Source organism: Hypomesus nipponensis, chromosome 13 (assembly GCF_054491055.1).
Source record: "Hypomesus nipponensis isolate SF chromosome 13, ASM5449105v1, whole genome shotgun sequence".
Taxonomy (NCBI): domain Eukaryota; kingdom Metazoa; phylum Chordata; class Actinopteri; order Osmeriformes; family Osmeridae; genus Hypomesus; species Hypomesus nipponensis.
In genome coordinates this window covers 12,670,800-12,690,313 of record NC_140373.1, presented here as the reverse complement: position 1 = coordinate 12,690,313, position 19,514 = coordinate 12,670,800, and the positions used below count along the sequence as shown (strand labels likewise).

Genomic DNA, 19,514 nt, shown 5'->3' with positions numbered 1-19,514 from the left:
AAACATTAATGTCAAATATTTAGCAGTTAACATCCATCTCCCCAGGTGCAGTCCTCCACGACTTGAGGAGAATGTCTACCTGGTGTGTTTACATCGCTCCATTAGACAGCAACATTTGCATATCTATTTAAAAATGAGATTTAACAAGTGAACAAATCCCCAATGATCCTGTTTGATTTGCACAGATGTTTACCCACGCATAGTTCTTGTTATTTTTTATTTGGTATAAAAATAAGCATAATGCTAAATTAGTTGAATATATTATCTGTACCTCCATTTCTGTGAACTATATTTATGTGTCCTGGCCTTAAAGCATATCACACTTTCACACCTTCATTCTAATAATACCTTGACTCTGCAGCCTAGCATAAACATCTGTCTAGTATTTACATATAACACCTTCACTTGTAAAACACAGACCTCAAATATACCCCTATAACCCAATGAAAAAAATCTAAATAAAATAGTCATTTCTTATCATTCCTATCATGTGTTGTTTCAGAGACCCCTTCCATAGCAACAAGGGCAGAATAGAGAAAAACAAGCTCACATCAAACCCCATAGGCCAGAAAGTGCAACTGTCTGATTTATAATGATAACAACAAAACAGAACAACAGTAAAACAGGATGGTGCCGATCACTAACATGGCGTGTCATAGCTTCACATCAAAACCTCTCCTCACCACTCTGTTTACAGTGTTCCAGTGACATTTCAAACTGAGCTTTTCAGACAATACGGCCTCTAAATGTGTTACATAGAGACTTAACAAAGCTATTCTCCGGAATGCTGTCTGTGATTTGTTTACTAGTAGCAGCTGTTAAAAGCAATCATCAAGAACTGGTTTCAGTTGGACCATAAATCGGCCGTGTTTTCGCACACGTGAAAGTGAGATGGAGTTACTCCACAGAGCACAAGTGAACACAGACCATCCCCGACACATGCCCTGTAGCGTGTACAGTTTGCTATGTACAAGAATAACACTGTCTCTCCGCTGTTTGTGTAAAACACCCCGCGCACCTGAGAGAAGCCCTGGTAGAAAAACCGGGGCCTGGTGAATACTGTCTGGTGCTGCCATATTCTACCCAAACCTCCATGGTCAACCTCACACCCTCTCATCCAGCCAATCAGGCGACAGACCAAGAACAAGAGGACCCGGCCATCTCCCTTCTGCCGGCCGAACTAGACATTCTCCTTCTATCGTTCAGTCATTCCATGGAGAGTGCTGCTGTGCCTGAACTGGCCACAAGGTGGCGGCAAATATGGTCCTCTGGTCTGCTGCCTGTCTGTCTTCAGAAGCAGGACCTTTCAGTTTTCAGACCACTAGCAGGTGACAGCAGAGGTGTGAGGAGTCTGTTGTCCATCTCTCCGGTCTGATATCAGTCAAATGCAATGGTAGGAGGATGGCGATTCCTGAAGTCTTCCAAATCCCCAGGGGGAACTGCTGTTCCCTGGATCAAGGTGTGTGTGTGCACATATTTGTGTGTGTTTCAGTGCGGGCGTAAGAGTGTGTGTGCATGTATGTGTATACGTGTGGGTAAACGTGTGTGTGTGTGTTCATTTGCCTGTGTGTGTGTGTGTGTGTATGTGAGAGAGGGAGAGGGAATGTGTGTGTGTGTGTGTGTATACGTATATGTGTGTTAGATCTCAATGTTGACCGGCCGTACTTCCCCAGTCTTGTGCTCCATTACCCAGAGTTCCCTGTCTTTGGCTGGGTCCACACACTGCAGCAGCTGGTCCACCGGCTCCATGGTCTGGAGACAAAAGAGCATCACTCAGCCACGCTTGTGTGTGTGAGAGTGAGTGTGTGTGGGCGGGAATGTGTGTGTGTGTGTGTGTGTGTGTGTGTGAGTCAGCATGCTACCGACGGACCGCAGCACTACTCACACTTTGGTTAAACATGTCTGTCTCGTGCCGTAGCGTCGTGTACTGACACAGGTTGTGTCGGATCATCTCCACGCGCTCCACCTCCAGTCTCTCCAGCTCCTGGGGGAAGGAGGGGTGGTGGAGGGAGGGAGGAAGGGGGGGGAGGGAAGGGGAGGGGAGTGATGGAAGAAGGCTTTGAATGATATCAAAAGATTCAAGGGTAAACTGGGAGGGGAGGAAGTGACCAAAGGCCGCGGAGGGGATTACAATGTGGTCGGACGTCTGCCTGTCCATCTCAAAGGGCAGTCTGACCGTGTTTGAGAAGGTTGGATGGGGAGCACAGGTTCACCCAGATGAATGATGCCAACAGCAACGGCCTTGTGTGGACTGTGAGCTACATACCAGGCTGGTGGTCACCATCTCCTCAAACCATTTGGACTGGGACTGGTTGTAGAGGTCGACGCAGCGCATCAGGTCATCTCCTGTCACACAGAACATTAGACAGCTTAGAAAAGGTATAGGTTTAACTGAGTGGTTCAGGCATTTGACTGTCGATCTACAGATTGCAGGTGAAATACCCTCTCTGTATAGAAGCAGCGTCTGTTAAGTTAATACATTATTATATTATAAATAACAGGATGGGAGTAAAGGTAAAACACCGACTTAAATATGTCAGACTATTGCATAACTATAAACATATTAATATGAAACTACAAGCATGGGTGTATTTTGATAAGGCGCCTAATCTCCAAATACCTTCAATATATATATATTTATATATATATATATAATTTGAAATTAGGTATATAATTTGGAATTAGGTAAATATATACTAACAGCTCGATCCTTCAAATGACCTTTAATTAAGACTTCTGGCAATGTAATTACTTTACCAGCAGGGGGCACTAGAGACCATATGGACCACGGCAACAAGGCTACTACAACACAAACAACCCATGGTGGACAGACATCGAAATATAGTGCCAAACATCAACTGTTACTGCCAAGAAGCATGAGGCAGTGAGTGTATGAGAGAGAAAGAGAGAGATGCCATGTTTTGCCGCTTTAATCTCTGACTCTCATTCTATAGATATCAGAACTAACACATACACACACACACACACACGTGCAGACACTCACACATGCACGCACACACACCCCTATGATCACCTACAACTGTTTCTGTTTTTACACTTCGCCCATTGCTTTTACACTTCGGAAGAGGTGTGACTGTGTGGCTGTGCGTGTGTGTGTGACTGTCTGTGTGACTGTGTGTGTGTGTGTGTGTGTGTGTGTGTGTGTGTCTGACTGTGTGTGTAGCTGTGGCTGTGGGTGCATGACTGTGTGTGTGGCTGTGTGTGCGACTGTGTGTGTGACTGTGTGTGCGACTGTGTGTGTGACTGTGTCCGACTGTGTGTGTGCGTGTGTGTCCTATGTCCTAGGGCGTCTGGATATCAGTCTGGTCCAGCCATGACATCACTCTCTGGAGGAGGTCTTCATCTGTTTCTCCTCTCCAGTCATGTACCCCCCGTCGCAAACCTCCCCATGCGCGAAGAAGGACAAGTCCCCTCCTCCTCCTCCTCCTCTTCTCCCTTCACTGTTGCATGTGTGCGTTCCCAAGCTTTCCTGCATAGTTAGTGCTCAAACCCAGGAGAACAATCTCTGTCAGCCCCTCCTCTCCTCCTCACCCTCTCCTTCCCCTCCTCCCTTTCTTGCTCCTCCACACCCACGCCTAAATACTGCTAGTCTGGTGTGAACCTGCACACTCACGCACACCCACACACACTCACCACACCCTCAAATTCTCTCTCTCCCCCTCTCCCTCCCTCCCTCTACCTCCCTCTCTCTCCCTCCCTCTCCCTCTCCCTCCCTCTCTCTACCTCTCTCTCCCCCTCCCTCTCTCTCCCTCTCTCTCCCTCTCTCCCTCTCTCTCCCTCTCCCTCCCTCTCCCTCCCTCTCTCTCCCTCTCCCTCCCTCTCCCTCCCTCTCCCTCTCCCTCCCCCTCCCTCTCTCTCCCCCTCCCTCTCTCTCCCTCTCCCTCTCTCACACACACTAGCAACACTAGTGTGTTGCTAGTGTTATTCTTACTTGACCTCTGACCGCATGTCTGGGTGAAAGTGCTGATGAAGCTTCAGCCAGTCAATTGCATCTGCGTAGACTAATGTGACTCAGTATCTAAAATTGCTGTTCAGGCACAAAAGTACAGATACGATTTAATTTCCCTGTCCTCCAGGGCCATTTCTGAAGCATTAACTTTCAGCTGGAAGCTGAACCCAAACTCAACTTCTCGACACAATCTGGTTGGACCAGCAGTCTCTGCGGTGAACTCGACCATGCTTGCCGAACGCCACGAAACAATAAATCACTTGGCTTGCGTGACCGCCGCCCCCCCCCCCCCCCCCCCCCGCGGATGACCCCGAGCGTGACCTTTAACCCCTCGGAGCCCTGACCTGCTTGTGTGGATTTCCGGCGAGCCTTCTTAATGTCCTCCTCGTGCTTGTTGCTCAGCTTGATCTCCAGCTGCTGGGTCTTCAACTCCAGGTCCTTCTGTCTGTCCGCCAGCGCCTTGCGCGCCTGGACACACACAGGACGCACGGACGCGAGGAACGACAAGGTTCTTCAGGACCAACGGGAGCTCGGACTGTCTGGTGTCTACATGTCTGTGTATTTGTGTGTGTGTGTTACATACACGTGTGTGTGAGTTTGTTACATACCTGTGTGTTACATATGTGTATATGAGCATTGTGTTACATACCTGTGTGTTACATATGTGTATATGAGCATTGTGTTACATACACGTGTGTTACATATGTGTATATGAGCATTGTGTTACATACACGTGTGTTACATATGTGTATATGAGCATTGTGTTACATACACGTGTGTTACATATGTGTATATGAGCATTGTGTTACATACACGTGTGTTACATATGTGTATATGAGCATTGTGTTACATATGTGTGTGTAACAGCAGCATGACGACGTGGTGACGCGTACCTTCTCCACGGCTGCGTAGCGTCCGAGCAGCTGCTTGCGCAGGTCAGCGATGTGATGGTCGAAGCGCTTCATGTCCTTCTTGAAGTTGTCTCTGAAGGTCAGGAGAGGCTTCTCCACCTCACTCTGCAGCTGGACACACACACCACACACACACACACCAGACACACACCACACACACACAACAGTTACACAGAGTAGGCATCATGGATTCTGTGCGGCACTCTACTGCTGCTCAGCTATAATAATAATTACTATATATAAATATATATATATATATATATATATATATATATATATATATATATATATATATATATATATATATATATATATAGAGAGAGAGAGAGAGAGAGAGAGAGAGAGAGAGAGAGAGACAGAGAGAGCGAGAGAGAGAGAGAGAGAGAGAGAGAGAGAGAGAGAGAGAGAGAGAGAGAGAGAGAGAGAGAGAGAGGTATCCAAAGAGGTGTACTGTGGGGATGTGAAACTGGGACCTGTTGATCTGCAGCCAGATGCTCTACCACTGAGCTATCCCCCAAGCCAAAAACAAATGTATAAATATTTAAATATATATAACATTTAAGCTGTTTAAATGGTCTACTATTATGATATTAGGGGGCAGAATTTTTGCCTTGCGTCGGTTTTATCTGACTGAGCTGTCAGGGGACTCCAGGCAACCATTTTTCTCCACCAAACTGAACTTAAAGTAGGTCAGTGTTGACTTTGAATCTGAGTTAACTTTGATACAGCGGAACAGTGACAGTGGAAGACCAGGAGTTTGATTCAGTGTTGGGATCAAATAAATTCAGCTACAAAAAACAGCACGATGGCATGAATTGTTTTTGTACGTGGTGATGCTCCCTATCGTTTCATTGGATCTTTTGTCGTCAAAAGCGTGTAAGCACATGAGGAGATCCGCTTTCAGACTTTGCCTGAATAAGCCAGTAGAGAGAGAGAGCAGGGGGTAGAGGGACCTGTCATTGGGGTATTCTCATGTATAAATCGTCCCAGGAGCTGAAATTTACACTCTCTTCATTCCCTCTTATTCACAACCTTCTTTTCCTCCTCTTGTTCTTTTGCCTTCGCCTCGTCCTCCATCCTTGCGGAACATCTGTGCCTTTCTCTCTCTCCAGAGGAGAAAACACTGACGTTTTCTCCCCCACTCAACAGCTGTGATCCTGTCCTCTCTCTTTTCCCACCTGTCTGTCTGTCTGTCTGTCTCTCTGTCTGTATCTCTGTCTCTCTCGTAATCTCACCCTACCTTTCTTTCACCCTCCCTAACTCTTTCTCCATCCCTCTCTCCCGCCTCTCCTCTCCCTGCTTCCATCTCTCTCTATCCATTTCTCTCTACCTCCTCTCTCCCTGCCAGGATAAACTCATCATACATGTCTTTCATGGTAGGGGGCCTGAGCTAGCAAGGCAGGAGGCTGTGTTGGACTCACCAAGCCAGGGAGTTGGGACAGACTCCAGGGCTCTGAGCAGATGGTGCTATCAAGGCATCTCTCGTTTCATATGCTAACAGCAGCAGCATACAGGCCGGCTCAGACATGAATCTGAGCAGACCAGAGCGAGCTGGGCCTCCTGTGCACAGCTGGGCATGCTCAGTAGATGCGAGGGACTGTCCCATAAGTACAGATTGACGATGAAAGGACAGCGGGTGGGATGATGCGCTCCGTGCTGTGTGAGTGTGTGTGATGGCGTGTGTGTTGGTGTGCGTGTGTCTGTGTTCGAGTGTGTGGCATGTGTGTGTGTGTGTGTGTGTCTGTGTTTGTGTTACCTTGGAGGAGAACTTGAGGTGAACCTCCGCTTCATCATTCAGACTTTTCTTCAGCTGGGCCCAGGCCTCTCCTAGAGTCCTGCAGAGAGGGGAGAGGGGAAGAGGACGGGAGGGGAGAGGGAACGACAGAGGGGGGGGGGGGGGAAGGGGGGAGAGAGAGAGAGAGAGAGAGCGGAGAGATTAGTGGGTGACAGTACAGAGATCATTGTATTCAAGTATTTCAACCCTCGAAGAAAAATACCACCCAGGCATCAGTGAGATACACACTCGCAGCTGGAGCAGAGAGAGAGAGACCGAGAGGGTAGAGAGAAAGAGACACAGAGACGGGGGGGGGGGGGGGGGGAGAGAGACGAGTGGGGGTGTCTGGGAGGGTCCTGTCACATGCTGAGAGAGATGGGGTTCACCACGAGGTCCAGAGCACAAGTTCACATATGTAACCATCTCCCTGTAACTCCTCCAGCAGCAGAGGTCTCTCTACAGCCGGGCTAGCCCGTCAGGAAGCACCCTGACTGAGGACTGGAGCCAGACCCTCACCTCCACATGGGCACAGTGGGTGGGTACCACAGGGGGGTAGAGTATTACACAGGGGATCCCAGTCAGGCTAGTCAACCGGGCCATTCAACCCAGCTATTCAAACAAGTCGTCCAACTAAGCCATCCAACCAAGTAAGTCAACCGGGCCATCCATCCAGCCCATCCCAACAGGAGGCAGAGGTATGTCGTGGAGGATCTAACCAGGCTGCTTCAAAAGAACCTTCTGAATGGAAGACATGTGTGGAATTCTACTCCTCTGACATCGAGCACATTCCTGAGCTAAACCCAAGGCCAGTCTAGCACCTGCACTCCACTCTCTCACTCACTTACACCCTCTCTCGCCCACTCTCGCCCACTCTCGCCCACTCTCGCCCACTCTCGCCCACTCTCGCCCACTCTCGCCCACTCTCGCCCACTCTCGCCCTCTCTCGCCCACTCTCGCCCACTCTCGCCCACTCTCGCCCTCTCTCGCCCACTCTCGCCCACTCTCGACCACTCTCACCCTCTCTTACCCTCTCTCACCCACTCTCGCCCACTCTCGCCCTCTCTTACCCTCTCTTACCCTCTCTTACCCTCTCTCACTCTCCAGAAAGAGATACAGGGAGGAGAAAACAGACTCCGAGAGGGTTTAACCATTTTTACCGAAAACTCGTCTGGTGCGACAACAGGGCTCAGTTGCCACGGAGTCCTGACCGGGTCACAAACAGCTACGTTGTCACCTGACTAGGACAGCACTTTAATGCGTTAGATATTTATTCCTTTGCCACACAGACCAGTACCATGGATGAATACTGTACAGTACCGTACACCCCCGACAGTATATCTAACATTGTATTATTATTATTATTATTATTATTATCATCATCCGATGCTTAATCCGATGAAACCTTAACCTCTGTCATGCTAAGGCCGTCTAAGATGTTGTGTAGGCAATACTAGAGTTGCTGTCTCTTTAAGAAAGAGGCTACAGTGCATACACCCAGATGAATCCTTTATGTGGACTTGTGCCGTCTATGTCTTGTCCAAATCATATCATTATTCCATATGCTTAAGAGACACTTGTGAACACTGTGATACCCGTTCAGATATTCACATGCTGCATATCTGCTTTGTGAAGTATTTCTGTGTTATAATAATCGAATCTGTCCATTTACTTTTCCTTTCTGTTGTACAGTTACTGCAGCTCATGATCAGCATTGTAAATGTGGTCACATGCCTGTGGGCCAAACAAATGGAAGATTCAGGAATGAACCAGGATGGGCACAGGGAGAGAAGCGGACCGGACAACAAAACAAGGATTGTCCTGCCGGACAGCAGAGCAAGGCTGAGAGAAGGGGGAGGGAGAAAGGGAGGGAGGGAGAGAAAGGGAGAGAGAGAGAGAAAGGGAGATAGAGAGAGAGAGAAAGGAGAGAGAGAGAGAGAGAGAGAGAGAGAGAGAGAGAGAGAGAGAGAGAGAGAGAGAGAGAGAAGGAGAGAGAGAGAGAGAGAGAAAGGGAGAGAGAGAGAGAGAGAGAGAGAGAGAGAGAGAGAGAGAGAGAGAGAGAGAGAGAGAAAGGGAGAGAGATAGAGAGAGAGAAAGGGAGAGAGAGAGAAAGGGAGAGAAAGGGAGAGAAAGGGAGAGAGAGAGAGAGAGAGAGGGAGAGGTAGAGAGAGAGGGGAGAGAGAGAGAGGGAGAGAGAGAGAGAGAGAGAGAGAGAGAGAGAGAGAGAGAGAGAGAGAGAGAGAGAGAGAGAGAGAGAGAGAGAGAGAGAGAGAGAGAGAGAGAGAAAGAGCGAATAATAATAAATATATATAGAGAGAGGACAGGGGATAGTGAGAGGATGACAATAGTAGCTTTGTGTGACAGGCCCATGGGTGTGGGTGGGTAGAACTGGCTGGCATGATCCAGACTGTATCTGAACCCAGTCCTGTTCCATCCTGCAGCTCCACCCTGGTGTGGAGTTTAGCAGCAGGAGATATCTACTGTACTGCCCATCATCTAACCTCTATGGGCTGCCCATATTTGTATCTCTATGGGAGTATTGCTAGGGGAGTCTTACAGCATAGAATCACAGAGAGAGAGATAAAAAGGAAAATAATGAAGAGCTATAGATTGTCATTGTGTCCATGCAGTGATTTAAAGCCGTAACTCGACTTCACTTTTCAGACAACGAGGAGACACTTCTGGTGCGTTCCTGTAACACGGAGCTGTAAGATTCTCTGGATCTAATCACACTGACAATAAATCCTCTACCGACTCACTCCCCATACAGCAGTATCTGAGCCTTGCACCGCCTGCCTCCCCTGTCTTCATGCCCGTCTCCAAGCCTGCCTCCCAGCCTGCCTCCCAGCCTGCCTCGCTGCCTCCCTCCATGCTTCTCTCCCTCCCCCACAGGCTGCCTCCCTCAAACCCCAGACTGCCTCACCAAATACACATGGGAACCCCCAGAAACCCAACCAGTCAACCACTTAGTTTCTCCCTCTCTCTTTGTCTCTCTCTCTCTCCCTCTCTGTCTTTCTCTTTTTCTCTACCCCCCCTCCTCTCTGTCTCTCTCTCTCTCTCTGTCTCTCTCTCTATGTCTATTTCTGTCTCTCTCTGTCTCTCTCTCTCTTTGTCTCTCTCTCTCCCTCTCTGTCTTTCTCTTTTTCTCTACCCCCCCCCCTCCTCCTCTCTGTTTCTCTCTCTCTTGTATTATTGGTGCTTGCTGTGGGGCCTTGGATCAAAGGAAGCAGTTGATTTACAGGAAAAGCAGACTTCCTCTTCCACATCTCCACTGACGAGCCTCCACTCCCACACAGGGCTGCCTGGCATGGTTTGAAGTTAAGAGTCTGGTCTGGTGTTAGGAGTCTGGTCTGGTATGATCTGGCATGAACTGGCATGGTCTGGAGTTAAGAGTCTGGTGCAGTCTGGTTTGACCAAAAAAACTCAACTCCAGGAAGTTTACAACAGTCAACCCCTTCTTATCTTGCTTTTACTTAAGAAGCTTCCTCAAAAGACACAGGTTCCTTTTAAAAGGGGTTTCCTACAGGAAGTGATGTCACTCACCCTTCCTCCTGTCCTGCCAGGGGGATCTGGGACAGCTTGGCGAGATTCTTGGCATACTCTTCTTCTATCTTAATTCTGGGAGAAAGGAGGAAGAAGAAGGTCATTGCGACACAACATTTACTAACACCTCTTCCTGTTTGGTAAAGAAATATGTTCTGAAAGAGCGAGAGAAAAAATAGACGCGCTGACGGCATTGTTTCCCCTGCCGTTTTCATGGCAACACGGGACAGAAACAAGACGTAAACAGTCTCTAGGAAACACCACTCAGGAGCAACCACATCTTCCACACCATCTGATTGCCATCAACCCATCCTTCACACAGAAAAGTACATCCGCTCAATAGGCCGATGGGCCACGGGTTGCTTGCGGCTTGCTGTGGGTTGCTGTGTGTTGCTGTGGGTTGCTGTGGCTTGCTGTGTGTTGCTGTGGGTTGCTGTGTGTTGCTGTGGGTTGCTGTGGCTTGCTGTGTGTTGCTGTGGGTTGCTGTGGCTTGCTGTGTGTTGCTGTGGGTCGCTGTGGCTTGCTGTCGAAGGGGCTCCGTGGAGGGGACGAGGTCCTACCTTTCTCTGATGAACTCGGCCATCTCCTTCTGCATCTGCTTCCCCTTCAGCTGTTTCTGCAGCAGCACCTCGAACCCCGTGACGCAGCTGTTACCCTGGGGATCCTTCTTATCTGTCTGCACACACACAGACACACGGACGCACGCACACGCACGCACACACATTTGAAGCAGATCTTCGCGTTTTCATCGAGTCGTGCCATTTTGCTAGTTTCCAACGTCGACATGAAGGCGCGCGTGTGTCGTCTCACCCAAAAGAAGTCGCAGTAGCTCCACTCATCAGGCTTGAGGAGCTGCTGCTGCTCGGTCATGATCAGAGGGAGGGGGAACGTCACGCCGTTGACCTGGACACGGGCGGACAGGCGGAGGGGAAGAGGGACAACGAGAGAGAGGGAGACAGACAGAGAGAGAGAGAGATGGAGAGAGATAGAGAGAGAGCGAGAGAGAGAGAGAGAGATAGAGAGAGAGCGAGAGAGAGAGAGAGAGAGAGACAGAGAGAGAGAGAGAGAGAGAGAGAGAGAGAGAGAGAGAGAGAGAGAGACGTTTAGTGTTCGTTCTTCATCGCGCGGGTGGGTCGTCCTTAGCGGAGCAGAGTGACATCAGTTAAAGGGGTGGAGGGGTTCACCTGCAGGGTTTTCAGTAACCCTGGCGGTTCGGCACGTGCTGTAGCCTGCTCAAAATCAACCTAATGCCGCCACACACAAACGGAGAAATATACACACACACACATACACACACTCTTTCTCACACCCACCCACACGAACACACACATTCTATGCTGAAAAGATTATTTCAAGATGTTCTTCTGTCGCCGTTGCTTTAGCAACACTGCAGCAAAAAAAAAAACAAGATAACCACACATGAACACACCTCTGATAGCATATTTGGACTCTTCCAGGCTGTACAGTCTGCTTTCTTAGCTATTTCTGCTTTTCTCTTTCTTTTCCTGCATTTCTCTTTCCAACACCTAGGAAGACCATTGTTTTCTGCCAGATTTTCTCTCCTGTTCTGGTTTGCCATTCTCTGTTTGAACTGGAGGTTAGTTAGTTAATTAGTTAGTTAGTTAGTTACTGTCTGTCTAACTAACTGTCTCTCAAACTGGAGAGATGTTCCTGAGGGCATGTCTGCTCTCTCTAAGCTGCTCTCTCTAAGCTGCAGTCTCTTATCTGCTCTCTCTCTCCACAGCCAGGCGGAGGAGAGGTGAGGCAGACAAGCAGCTAGCATCAGGCCTCCTGTCAGCACCAACACTAACACAGAAACCCTTTGCACACACACACAAACACACACTCACACTACTGCAAGATAAATAAACGTTTGTTCTTTTCCCACTGTTAGGTACATCAATATACCCACGCACTCACTCATACACACGGGTACGCACACACCCAGGCACACATACACACACACACACACACACACACACACACACACACACACACACACACACACACAGTCACAGAAACACATACTTACACACAAGGAGGCTCCAAGGCTAACAATAAGAGCTTTATCTTCTCTCACATTCACTCCAATTAACCTCAGGAGGAAAACAACTCACAGACATGACCAGTGTGTTGTGTGTGTGTTTGTGTGTTTGTATGTGTGTGTGTGTGTGTGCATGTGATGCTGAGCCCCCCCGACCCGACCCTGTCAGGACAGTATTTTACCCTGACAGAAGGTGCTGTAAAAGCGGAAGCATGGACTGCTGGAGAAAGTTACTTTGTGAAATGTCGGTCCTCCTCTCAGACACAAACAGAGCATGGTGGTGTAGCTATGAGGACACAGTCAAACAGAGCATGGTGGTGTAGCTATGAGGACACAGTCAAACAGAGCATGGTGGTGTAGCTATGAGGACACAGTCAAACAGAGCATGGTGGTGTAGCTATGACGACACAGTCAAACAGAGCATGGTGGTGTAGCAATGACGAGCTCCAGTCCGGTGCTCAACTTTCAGCATCATTAACACAGTTCTGCCCCCCCCCCCCCCACACACACACACACACACACACACACACACACTGTGGCTCACACATCTGCCTTCAAGCACTTTCTAATGAATAATTTCCTGACCTTGGTTGACTTCCTGAACCTTTGGCCAACCGAGGGTGATTAACAGGGAACAAAAGAAGCTGTGAAGGAACCTCTTGTTTCCCTCCCTTGCTCTCTTTTTCTGTCCTTCTCTCGTTCCTCTCTTTTTATGTATTCCAACATCCGCAAATAAATACAGTTGCCATGGGAACAGGGATTACTCATGCCCCCCCCCATCCAACCCCACAGCCATGTGTGTGTGTGTGTGTGTGAGAGTGAAAGCACAGGTAGAAGGCGGGACCAACCACACCCCTCCCTGGAGCACGGCACCGCAACAGAAGAAACTCAGTCCACACAAGTCAATATGGCAGACCCCCCTATCAGAGATGATAAGATAGGTGACGCTCCGCGGGTCAGAAGCACAGCCAGAGTTTCCTCCACGCCTCCCCGGGCCACAGAGCCACGGGGCTGGGGCAGCCGAGAGCCAAGGTCCCTGGGGGTCCCCCTGGTGCCCAGACAGCAGCCTGCATGTACCACCAGCCCTGCCTCCACACTGCCTGGCCAGCACGCTGTCTGTGGCCAGCGATACTCGCTCACTAAGCAGATTCGAGTTCCACTTGCAGTTCAAACGCAGTTCAAAATATTTTCAGCTGACTGATGTGTTGTTTGGGAAAGAAAACTCATTTGGTCTGTCCAGCAGTTGCCGCGTGTGCGCGTGGGCACGTGCGCGTTTATGCGTGCGTGTGTTTATGTATGGTGTGTGTGCGTGTGTTTATGCGTGCGTGTGTGTTTCTGCGTGCGTGTGGGTAGTATCAGTACTCACCGTCATGGTTGTCTCCTTGCTGTTTCTCCTGGTGGGCGACATGGAGCCAGGACTCTGGAGAGAGAGACGAGAAGCTCCGTCAAAACCATCCTCCGTGTCCGACATGGTAGCTCGCTGACACACACACACACACACAGAGACACGCACGCGCTGAGAGTGTGTTCTCTCAGAGCGCTGTGTTACTGTCTGTCGGAGTGCTGCCGGCGCGTTTGCTGCTGCTTTGTGTGTGGATGCATGTATGTGTGTGTGTGTGTGTGTGTGTATAAAAAAGAATTGTAGTGCAGAGCATGGAGTTCTGGTCTGCACAAGTTAGTGTGTGCTTGCCTGTGTGTGTATATGTGTGTGTGTGTGTATGTTTGTTTGTGTGTGTGAGGGAGAGAGAGAGAAAGTTTGTGGGTGCAGAGTAAGGTAAGAATGCAGAAATACAGAAGGAAAGAGAGAAACGGAAAAGATAGAGTACAGTAGTTATCCATGCTGTCCATACCATGCCCACTGAAGCACACACACACAGAGAGAGAGAGAGAGAGAGAGAGAGAGAGAGAGAGAAGAGAGAGAGAGACCAAGAGAAAGAAGAGAGAGAGAGAGAGAGAGAGAGAGAGAGAGAGAGAGAGAGAGAGAGAGAGAGAGAGAGAGAGAGAGAGAGAGAGAGAGAGAGAGAGAGAGAAACAGGGGGGTGAGAGTGACGCACCAGTAAGTTATCATTATCACCTAACAGTTATTTTGGTATTATAATAGAAGGAGCCTGGTTCTAATGAGCACACTGCTATGTAGAGAAATAGAGGGATGTAGCAATGGAGGGATAGAGAGATGGATGGAGGGATGGAGACGTGCGTACCTGATGCTCTGTGCTGGTCTTCCTCACTAGACTAACGTGAGAGTCCACCTGATGCAAGGGGCTACCACTGGAGTGAAATCCATTCACTGGACAGAGAGAGGCAGAGAGAGAAATATTTTCCGTCAATATTCTTTGAAAGACAGAAAGAGAGAGACAAAAGGAGAGAGAGAGAGAGAGAGAGAGAGAGAGAGAGTTAGAGAGATAGAAATATAAGTATATATAAGGCCATGATTTATATTGATTAATATTTCTGTAAATCCACCGTTGCTTTGGCAATATGAACAATTGTTAAAGCCCAAACAATAAAGCCCTTTGAACTGAACTGAACTGAACGAGAGAGAGAGAGAGAGAGAGAGACAGGGGGAGGGAGAGAGAGAGAGAGAGAGAGAGAGAGAGAGAGAGAGAGAGAGAGAGAGAGAGAGAGAGAGAGAGAGAGAGAGAGAGAGAGAGAGAGAGAGAGAGAGAGAGAGAGAGAGAGAGAGAGAGAGAGAGAGAGAGAGAGAGAGAGAGAGAGAGAGAGAGAGAGAGAGAGAGAGAGAGAGAGAGAGAGAGAGAGAGAGAGAGAGAGAGGTTATTTTGTTTGGTATCTGAAGATGAGGAGTTTTTCAGGTGGCTCCTTGTTTGATTTGGCCATGGATTGATTCACTTCTGACGGTGACTCAGACAACAGCTTGGGTGAATGGGCCCGTTGTTCCAATGTTGCCAAGTGCCTGATGCACTGATCAGAAACAAAAGACAAAGAAACCAACCACACAGCCGAGTAGAGCTCTTTTTGGTGTGTGAGTGTCTATTTGTTTCTTCAACGCAAAACAGAACAGACACATTTAGTACTGGAATTACGCAATTTCCAAGTGTGACCTCATCTGGGGTGTGTGTGTGTGTGTGTGTGTGTGTGTGTGTGTGTGTGTGTGTGTGTGTGTGTGTGTGTGTGTGTGTGTGTGTGTGTGTGTGTGTGTGTGTGTGTGTGTGTGTGTGTGTGTGTGTGTATGTGTGTGTGTGTGGAGATCTTCCTGTGTTTATCGAGGGAAAGAAGCCAGCCTCAGACCCAAACAACAGGGAGAGACTGGCATGGTGGAGACCTTCACGACTGAAAGCAGCTGACAAACCTTCAGTGGTTGTTGCTGTTTTAGACCAGAGCCAAGCTAAGACTCTGGAAGGCTCAAGGCCCTATGACACTTCTACAGTTAACCACAGGAAGCTTGTGTGTGTGTGTGCGCGCGCAAGTCTCCTAGTCTTTCAGAATTGAAAAATATGTGGCCCTAACGAGAGAGAGAAACAGCGCAGCGTGATCTCCGCCCTGCAAACCGTCCTTCGGGCCAGCAGTTTAGAGAGAGTTATGTACCTGAAGGTAAGGAGCTCTTGTGTCGCAGAGGGGTTTTGGGGGTCCCGGGAACACTCGACGGTCTCTCCCATGTCGTCTCTGAAACGAGGGATGGGAAAAGAGAAAGACATGACCCGACCGTCACATGACCATTATAGCTTAACGATCAGGATTTTACCATACCCATAAGGGACAGACAACTGTTTCAATGGAGACCAACTTTAATGACCTCTATATTTCATGATCTTTATCTTTTATGCATTTCTGGATTCACATTTACGCCCTGTAAAACACCAGGTGCGTCTTTGAATGACAAAAAACGACTCAATCGTTCAGAGAGAATGTTGACAAATCTGAGTGTGCCAGGAACTCATCCTGGCACAGGATAATCAGCTTAATCAATCTCTGTCTCTCTCTGTCTCTCTCTCACACTCACACACTCACACATATATCTAGACATAAAAGCTTTTAATTTCATTTGCGTCGCCGGCTGGCTCGGTCCTAAGAGACGATGGAGCGAGCGAGCCAGAGCCTTCATCTCAGATGACACGGGCAGGACAGGAAATCTGGCAGGCGACGTGGGGAGGACTGGAGGCAGTCCGCTCCATACGTGATGTATAACACGACAAACTCCATCGATAACAAGCCGTTAACGACGCTAGACAGCCCCGTTCGCTTGTCATGGCGACATCGATACCATATCGGAGAAATTAGATATTATAGATATTAACGCTGACAAATATAGCATAATCTATTTATCTCATGGGGATTGTGTATCACCGTCCATTCCTTCCCCGGAGGCCTAATCACATAAAAATGACAACCGGGGGACACACGCAGCCCTTCTCATCTGTGTCATTCAGTTACAGAATATATTAAAGATTATAGTCGGTCTAAAATCAACGCAAATGTGTGGAGAGGCTTGATCGGGTGCTTCAGACTGTGAATTGAATCAGACTGAACAATTGCTCCAAAATAAGAGGTTTAAATGCCCTGGATCCGAACAATCTGACCAGCACCAGAATGCCTTACAGCGAGCGAATAACGGGTTTTAAAGGTGTTTATTGTTTTTACTCATGCATTTCGTCTACGACTGAAAAAACCGACTGCGAAAAACCGAGCGGGACAGTAACTTAGCAACTGGCACCTGGATGGAAGATGTTTGACGCTGTTTACATGAACCTGGAGGTGGCTGACTAACGCATGATACACAGACAGCAGAGATCAGGGGCTGTGTATCTTTCTCCCTCTTTACCGAGGTGGTAAAGTACCGGTACACAAAGTGATCATCACAATAACACAAAAAGGAAAGACAGGCCAAGTTTGGGGTTGTGTGGAAGTGCGTTTGTAAGGGTGCCTTATGGTTAGTGCTATAGTAACAAACACAGCATTATGATGTGAACACATACAATGGGTAGACTTGCAGATGTGGCATCAGTTTGAAATGAACTCAGTTCTATGTAACAGGGAGTCACAGCAGTGTTTCTAGGCATAGACAATCGCCCAGGGGGGGGGGGGGCTTTGAAGATTAGAAGAAGTGATGTGACTTGGTAAATCAGACGCGGGGACATTTCTCTGTTCGTCGGAAAACAGCAGCAGTTAAGCTATTGAGCTGGTAGGAAACATTAGTTGATTTCCAGAGTGATAAAATATGTATGATGAGGAGGGCTTTCCCCCTCCCCCCCCCCCCACACTGCTTCACCAGAGAGTGGATCCCACACTTGTAACTTCCGCTTTGGGGAGCTGTAGGAGGGGAGAGCCAGAAGAGCAGCGGTATGAATGTGATGGCGAATAATGGCCTACTTAGCCGTGACAACGACCATCTTTTATTTAGAGCCATATGACGCCCCCCCTCCCTCTCCCTGTCCGTCTCCCTCTCCCCTCAAAGGCAGCTTTCTGTCCCTGGATTCATCAGTTAAAACACAGGGTCCATTCACACCCGAGTTCACAGTACCTCGAAGATCTCTAGAGGCAGCGGCCCCACAGGCAGGCGGCTGGTCGCAGCGCCACACGGCTCTCTGGGACAGTCTCTCCTCTCAAACACGGAGACCAACTGTCGGTCTCACTTCTTAAACTTCAGCAATATTGAATAGTGCATTGTTTTTTGTACAAAAAGCGCCTGCTGAATCTATACAACATCAATGTGGTCGTCCTCGCGGCAAATATCCACCAGACCACTGTCCCCCAACGAGGCTGTTTTTGTTGGGATTCCAAGCGGAGAAATATGCTTCAGACATTTTCTAAACTTAACGCGATGTTATCCATAGTCTGGTTTTAGTTTACCAGGCATCTACAAAAAGGCTTGGAAACCATGGTGACCGTGAGTGTGGTCACTGAGATGTGTGGTGGGAGACTGGAGTGGTGGGGTCAGCACGACCAGTGAGGTTCTTGGAGTGGAAAAAACCCCCAAATGAACACCACAACACGGCAACGCTGTGCAGCACGGCAACGCAGGGGAGGACAACCTCAGAGGAAGGAGTCATAACCTAGGTACTACCCTGCCCACGTATTAGGGCCCGTTACCGTGACAACCGAAAACACAACACTCTCCCCTGCCACACACACACACTAGCGCTCTCTCTCTCTCTCTCTCACACACACACACACACACACACGTGTTTAAATGTACGTGCAAAAGCACACAGTGACACACAAACATAGTGCTATCTAATCTTGCTGAACTTCACATTGAGAATGGAGGTCCGGCTGAAATAGCACAGATGCTATAAATAAGGATTGTTTTAGTCAAATGTTATCAGATGGTATGGGAGTGTTTGGAGTAACTCCAAGTGTGTGTGTGTTGCAGTTGCGGTGGGGAACTTGGTAGAGAGGATGTGTGTGGGCTTGTGAGTATGTGCGTGTAACATTTCTGGTTGTGAATTTAGATAGGTAGAGAGTGTGTGTGCATGGGCCTGTATGTGTGTATGTTTATCTATGTGCGTGTTTGTGAGGATCAAGCATTCATTGCACCAATTTTCCAATTACTTGAAAGCGCAGAAAAATAAGTGATTTTCCCTGCCTTCTGAGAGTGATTTGAAATTCCTCAGCAACAATGCGTTTTTGTTTTGGTGCCGATATGGGTTTCATGGCAGTTTGTTTTTATGGGGAAGTTATGAAAAATTAAGCATCTTCCACACAGGAAATATTGACAACAGATAAAACGAACCAAGGCGCACATCCCAAGCGCACCGTCCCACCATCCTCCTCGTCTCCGCAGCCCTCTGCAAAGCCACAGCTTATCATGTATGCACCTACCATCAAACACACATCTAGATTCACTGTAAAGATGACGTGAGGGCCAGAGGGAAATACAAAAACACAAACAAAACAACTTTATTGAGTTGTTATGAAATATGTGGTCCAATTTCACTTTCATAAACTTCTCTGTCTGAAAGTGTTTGTTCTGTGTAATACCATTCACATTAGCTGGTTTGTCACAGCTGTTAATCTGGGGCAGGAGAAATGGAGGGAGAAAGAGAGAGAGACACAGAGAGAGAGAGAGAGAAAGAGAGAGAGAGAGAGAGAGAGAGAGAGACAGAGAGACAGAGAGACAGAGAGACAGAGAGACAGAGAGAGAGAGAGAGAGAGAGAGCAGAAGGAAAAGAGAAGAAGATGAGGAAAGTAAATTGAAAAGAGAGAGCGGAAGAGAAAGATGAGGACAGAGAGGGGAGGGGAGTGTGAGAGAGAGAGAGAGAGAGAGAGAGAGAGAGAGAGAGAGAGAAATAAATAGAGAGAGAGAGAGGACAGGGGGTA

General features: G+C 48.3%; 1 protein-coding gene across 1 annotated transcript in view; it reads right to left on the bottom strand.

Annotated features, from left to right (window-relative positions):
* Window positions 1-203: 203 nt before the first annotated feature.
* Window positions 204-19,514, bottom strand: part of gas7b (growth arrest-specific 7b) — a 33,825-nt gene continuing 14,514 nt past the window's right edge. Inside the window, exons 3-14 of the mRNA XM_084670949.1 lie at window positions 15,783-15,860; window positions 14,441-14,526; window positions 13,606-13,659; window positions 11,006-11,098; window positions 10,756-10,871; window positions 10,196-10,270; window positions 6,638-6,716; window positions 4,864-4,992; window positions 4,315-4,438; window positions 2,267-2,346; window positions 1,886-1,984; window positions 204-1,752 (exon numbers count right to left, since the gene is read on the bottom strand). Coding sequence (XP_084527075.1) covers window positions 1,639-1,752; window positions 1,886-1,984; window positions 2,267-2,346; window positions 4,315-4,438; window positions 4,864-4,992; window positions 6,638-6,716; window positions 10,196-10,270; window positions 10,756-10,871; window positions 11,006-11,098; window positions 13,606-13,659; window positions 14,441-14,526; window positions 15,783-15,860 — 1,127 coding nt within the window. The 3' untranslated portion in view covers window positions 204-1,638. The remainder of the gene's footprint in view (window positions 1,753-1,885; window positions 1,985-2,266; window positions 2,347-4,314; window positions 4,439-4,863; window positions 4,993-6,637; window positions 6,717-10,195; window positions 10,271-10,755; window positions 10,872-11,005; window positions 11,099-13,605; window positions 13,660-14,440; window positions 14,527-15,782; window positions 15,861-19,514) is intronic.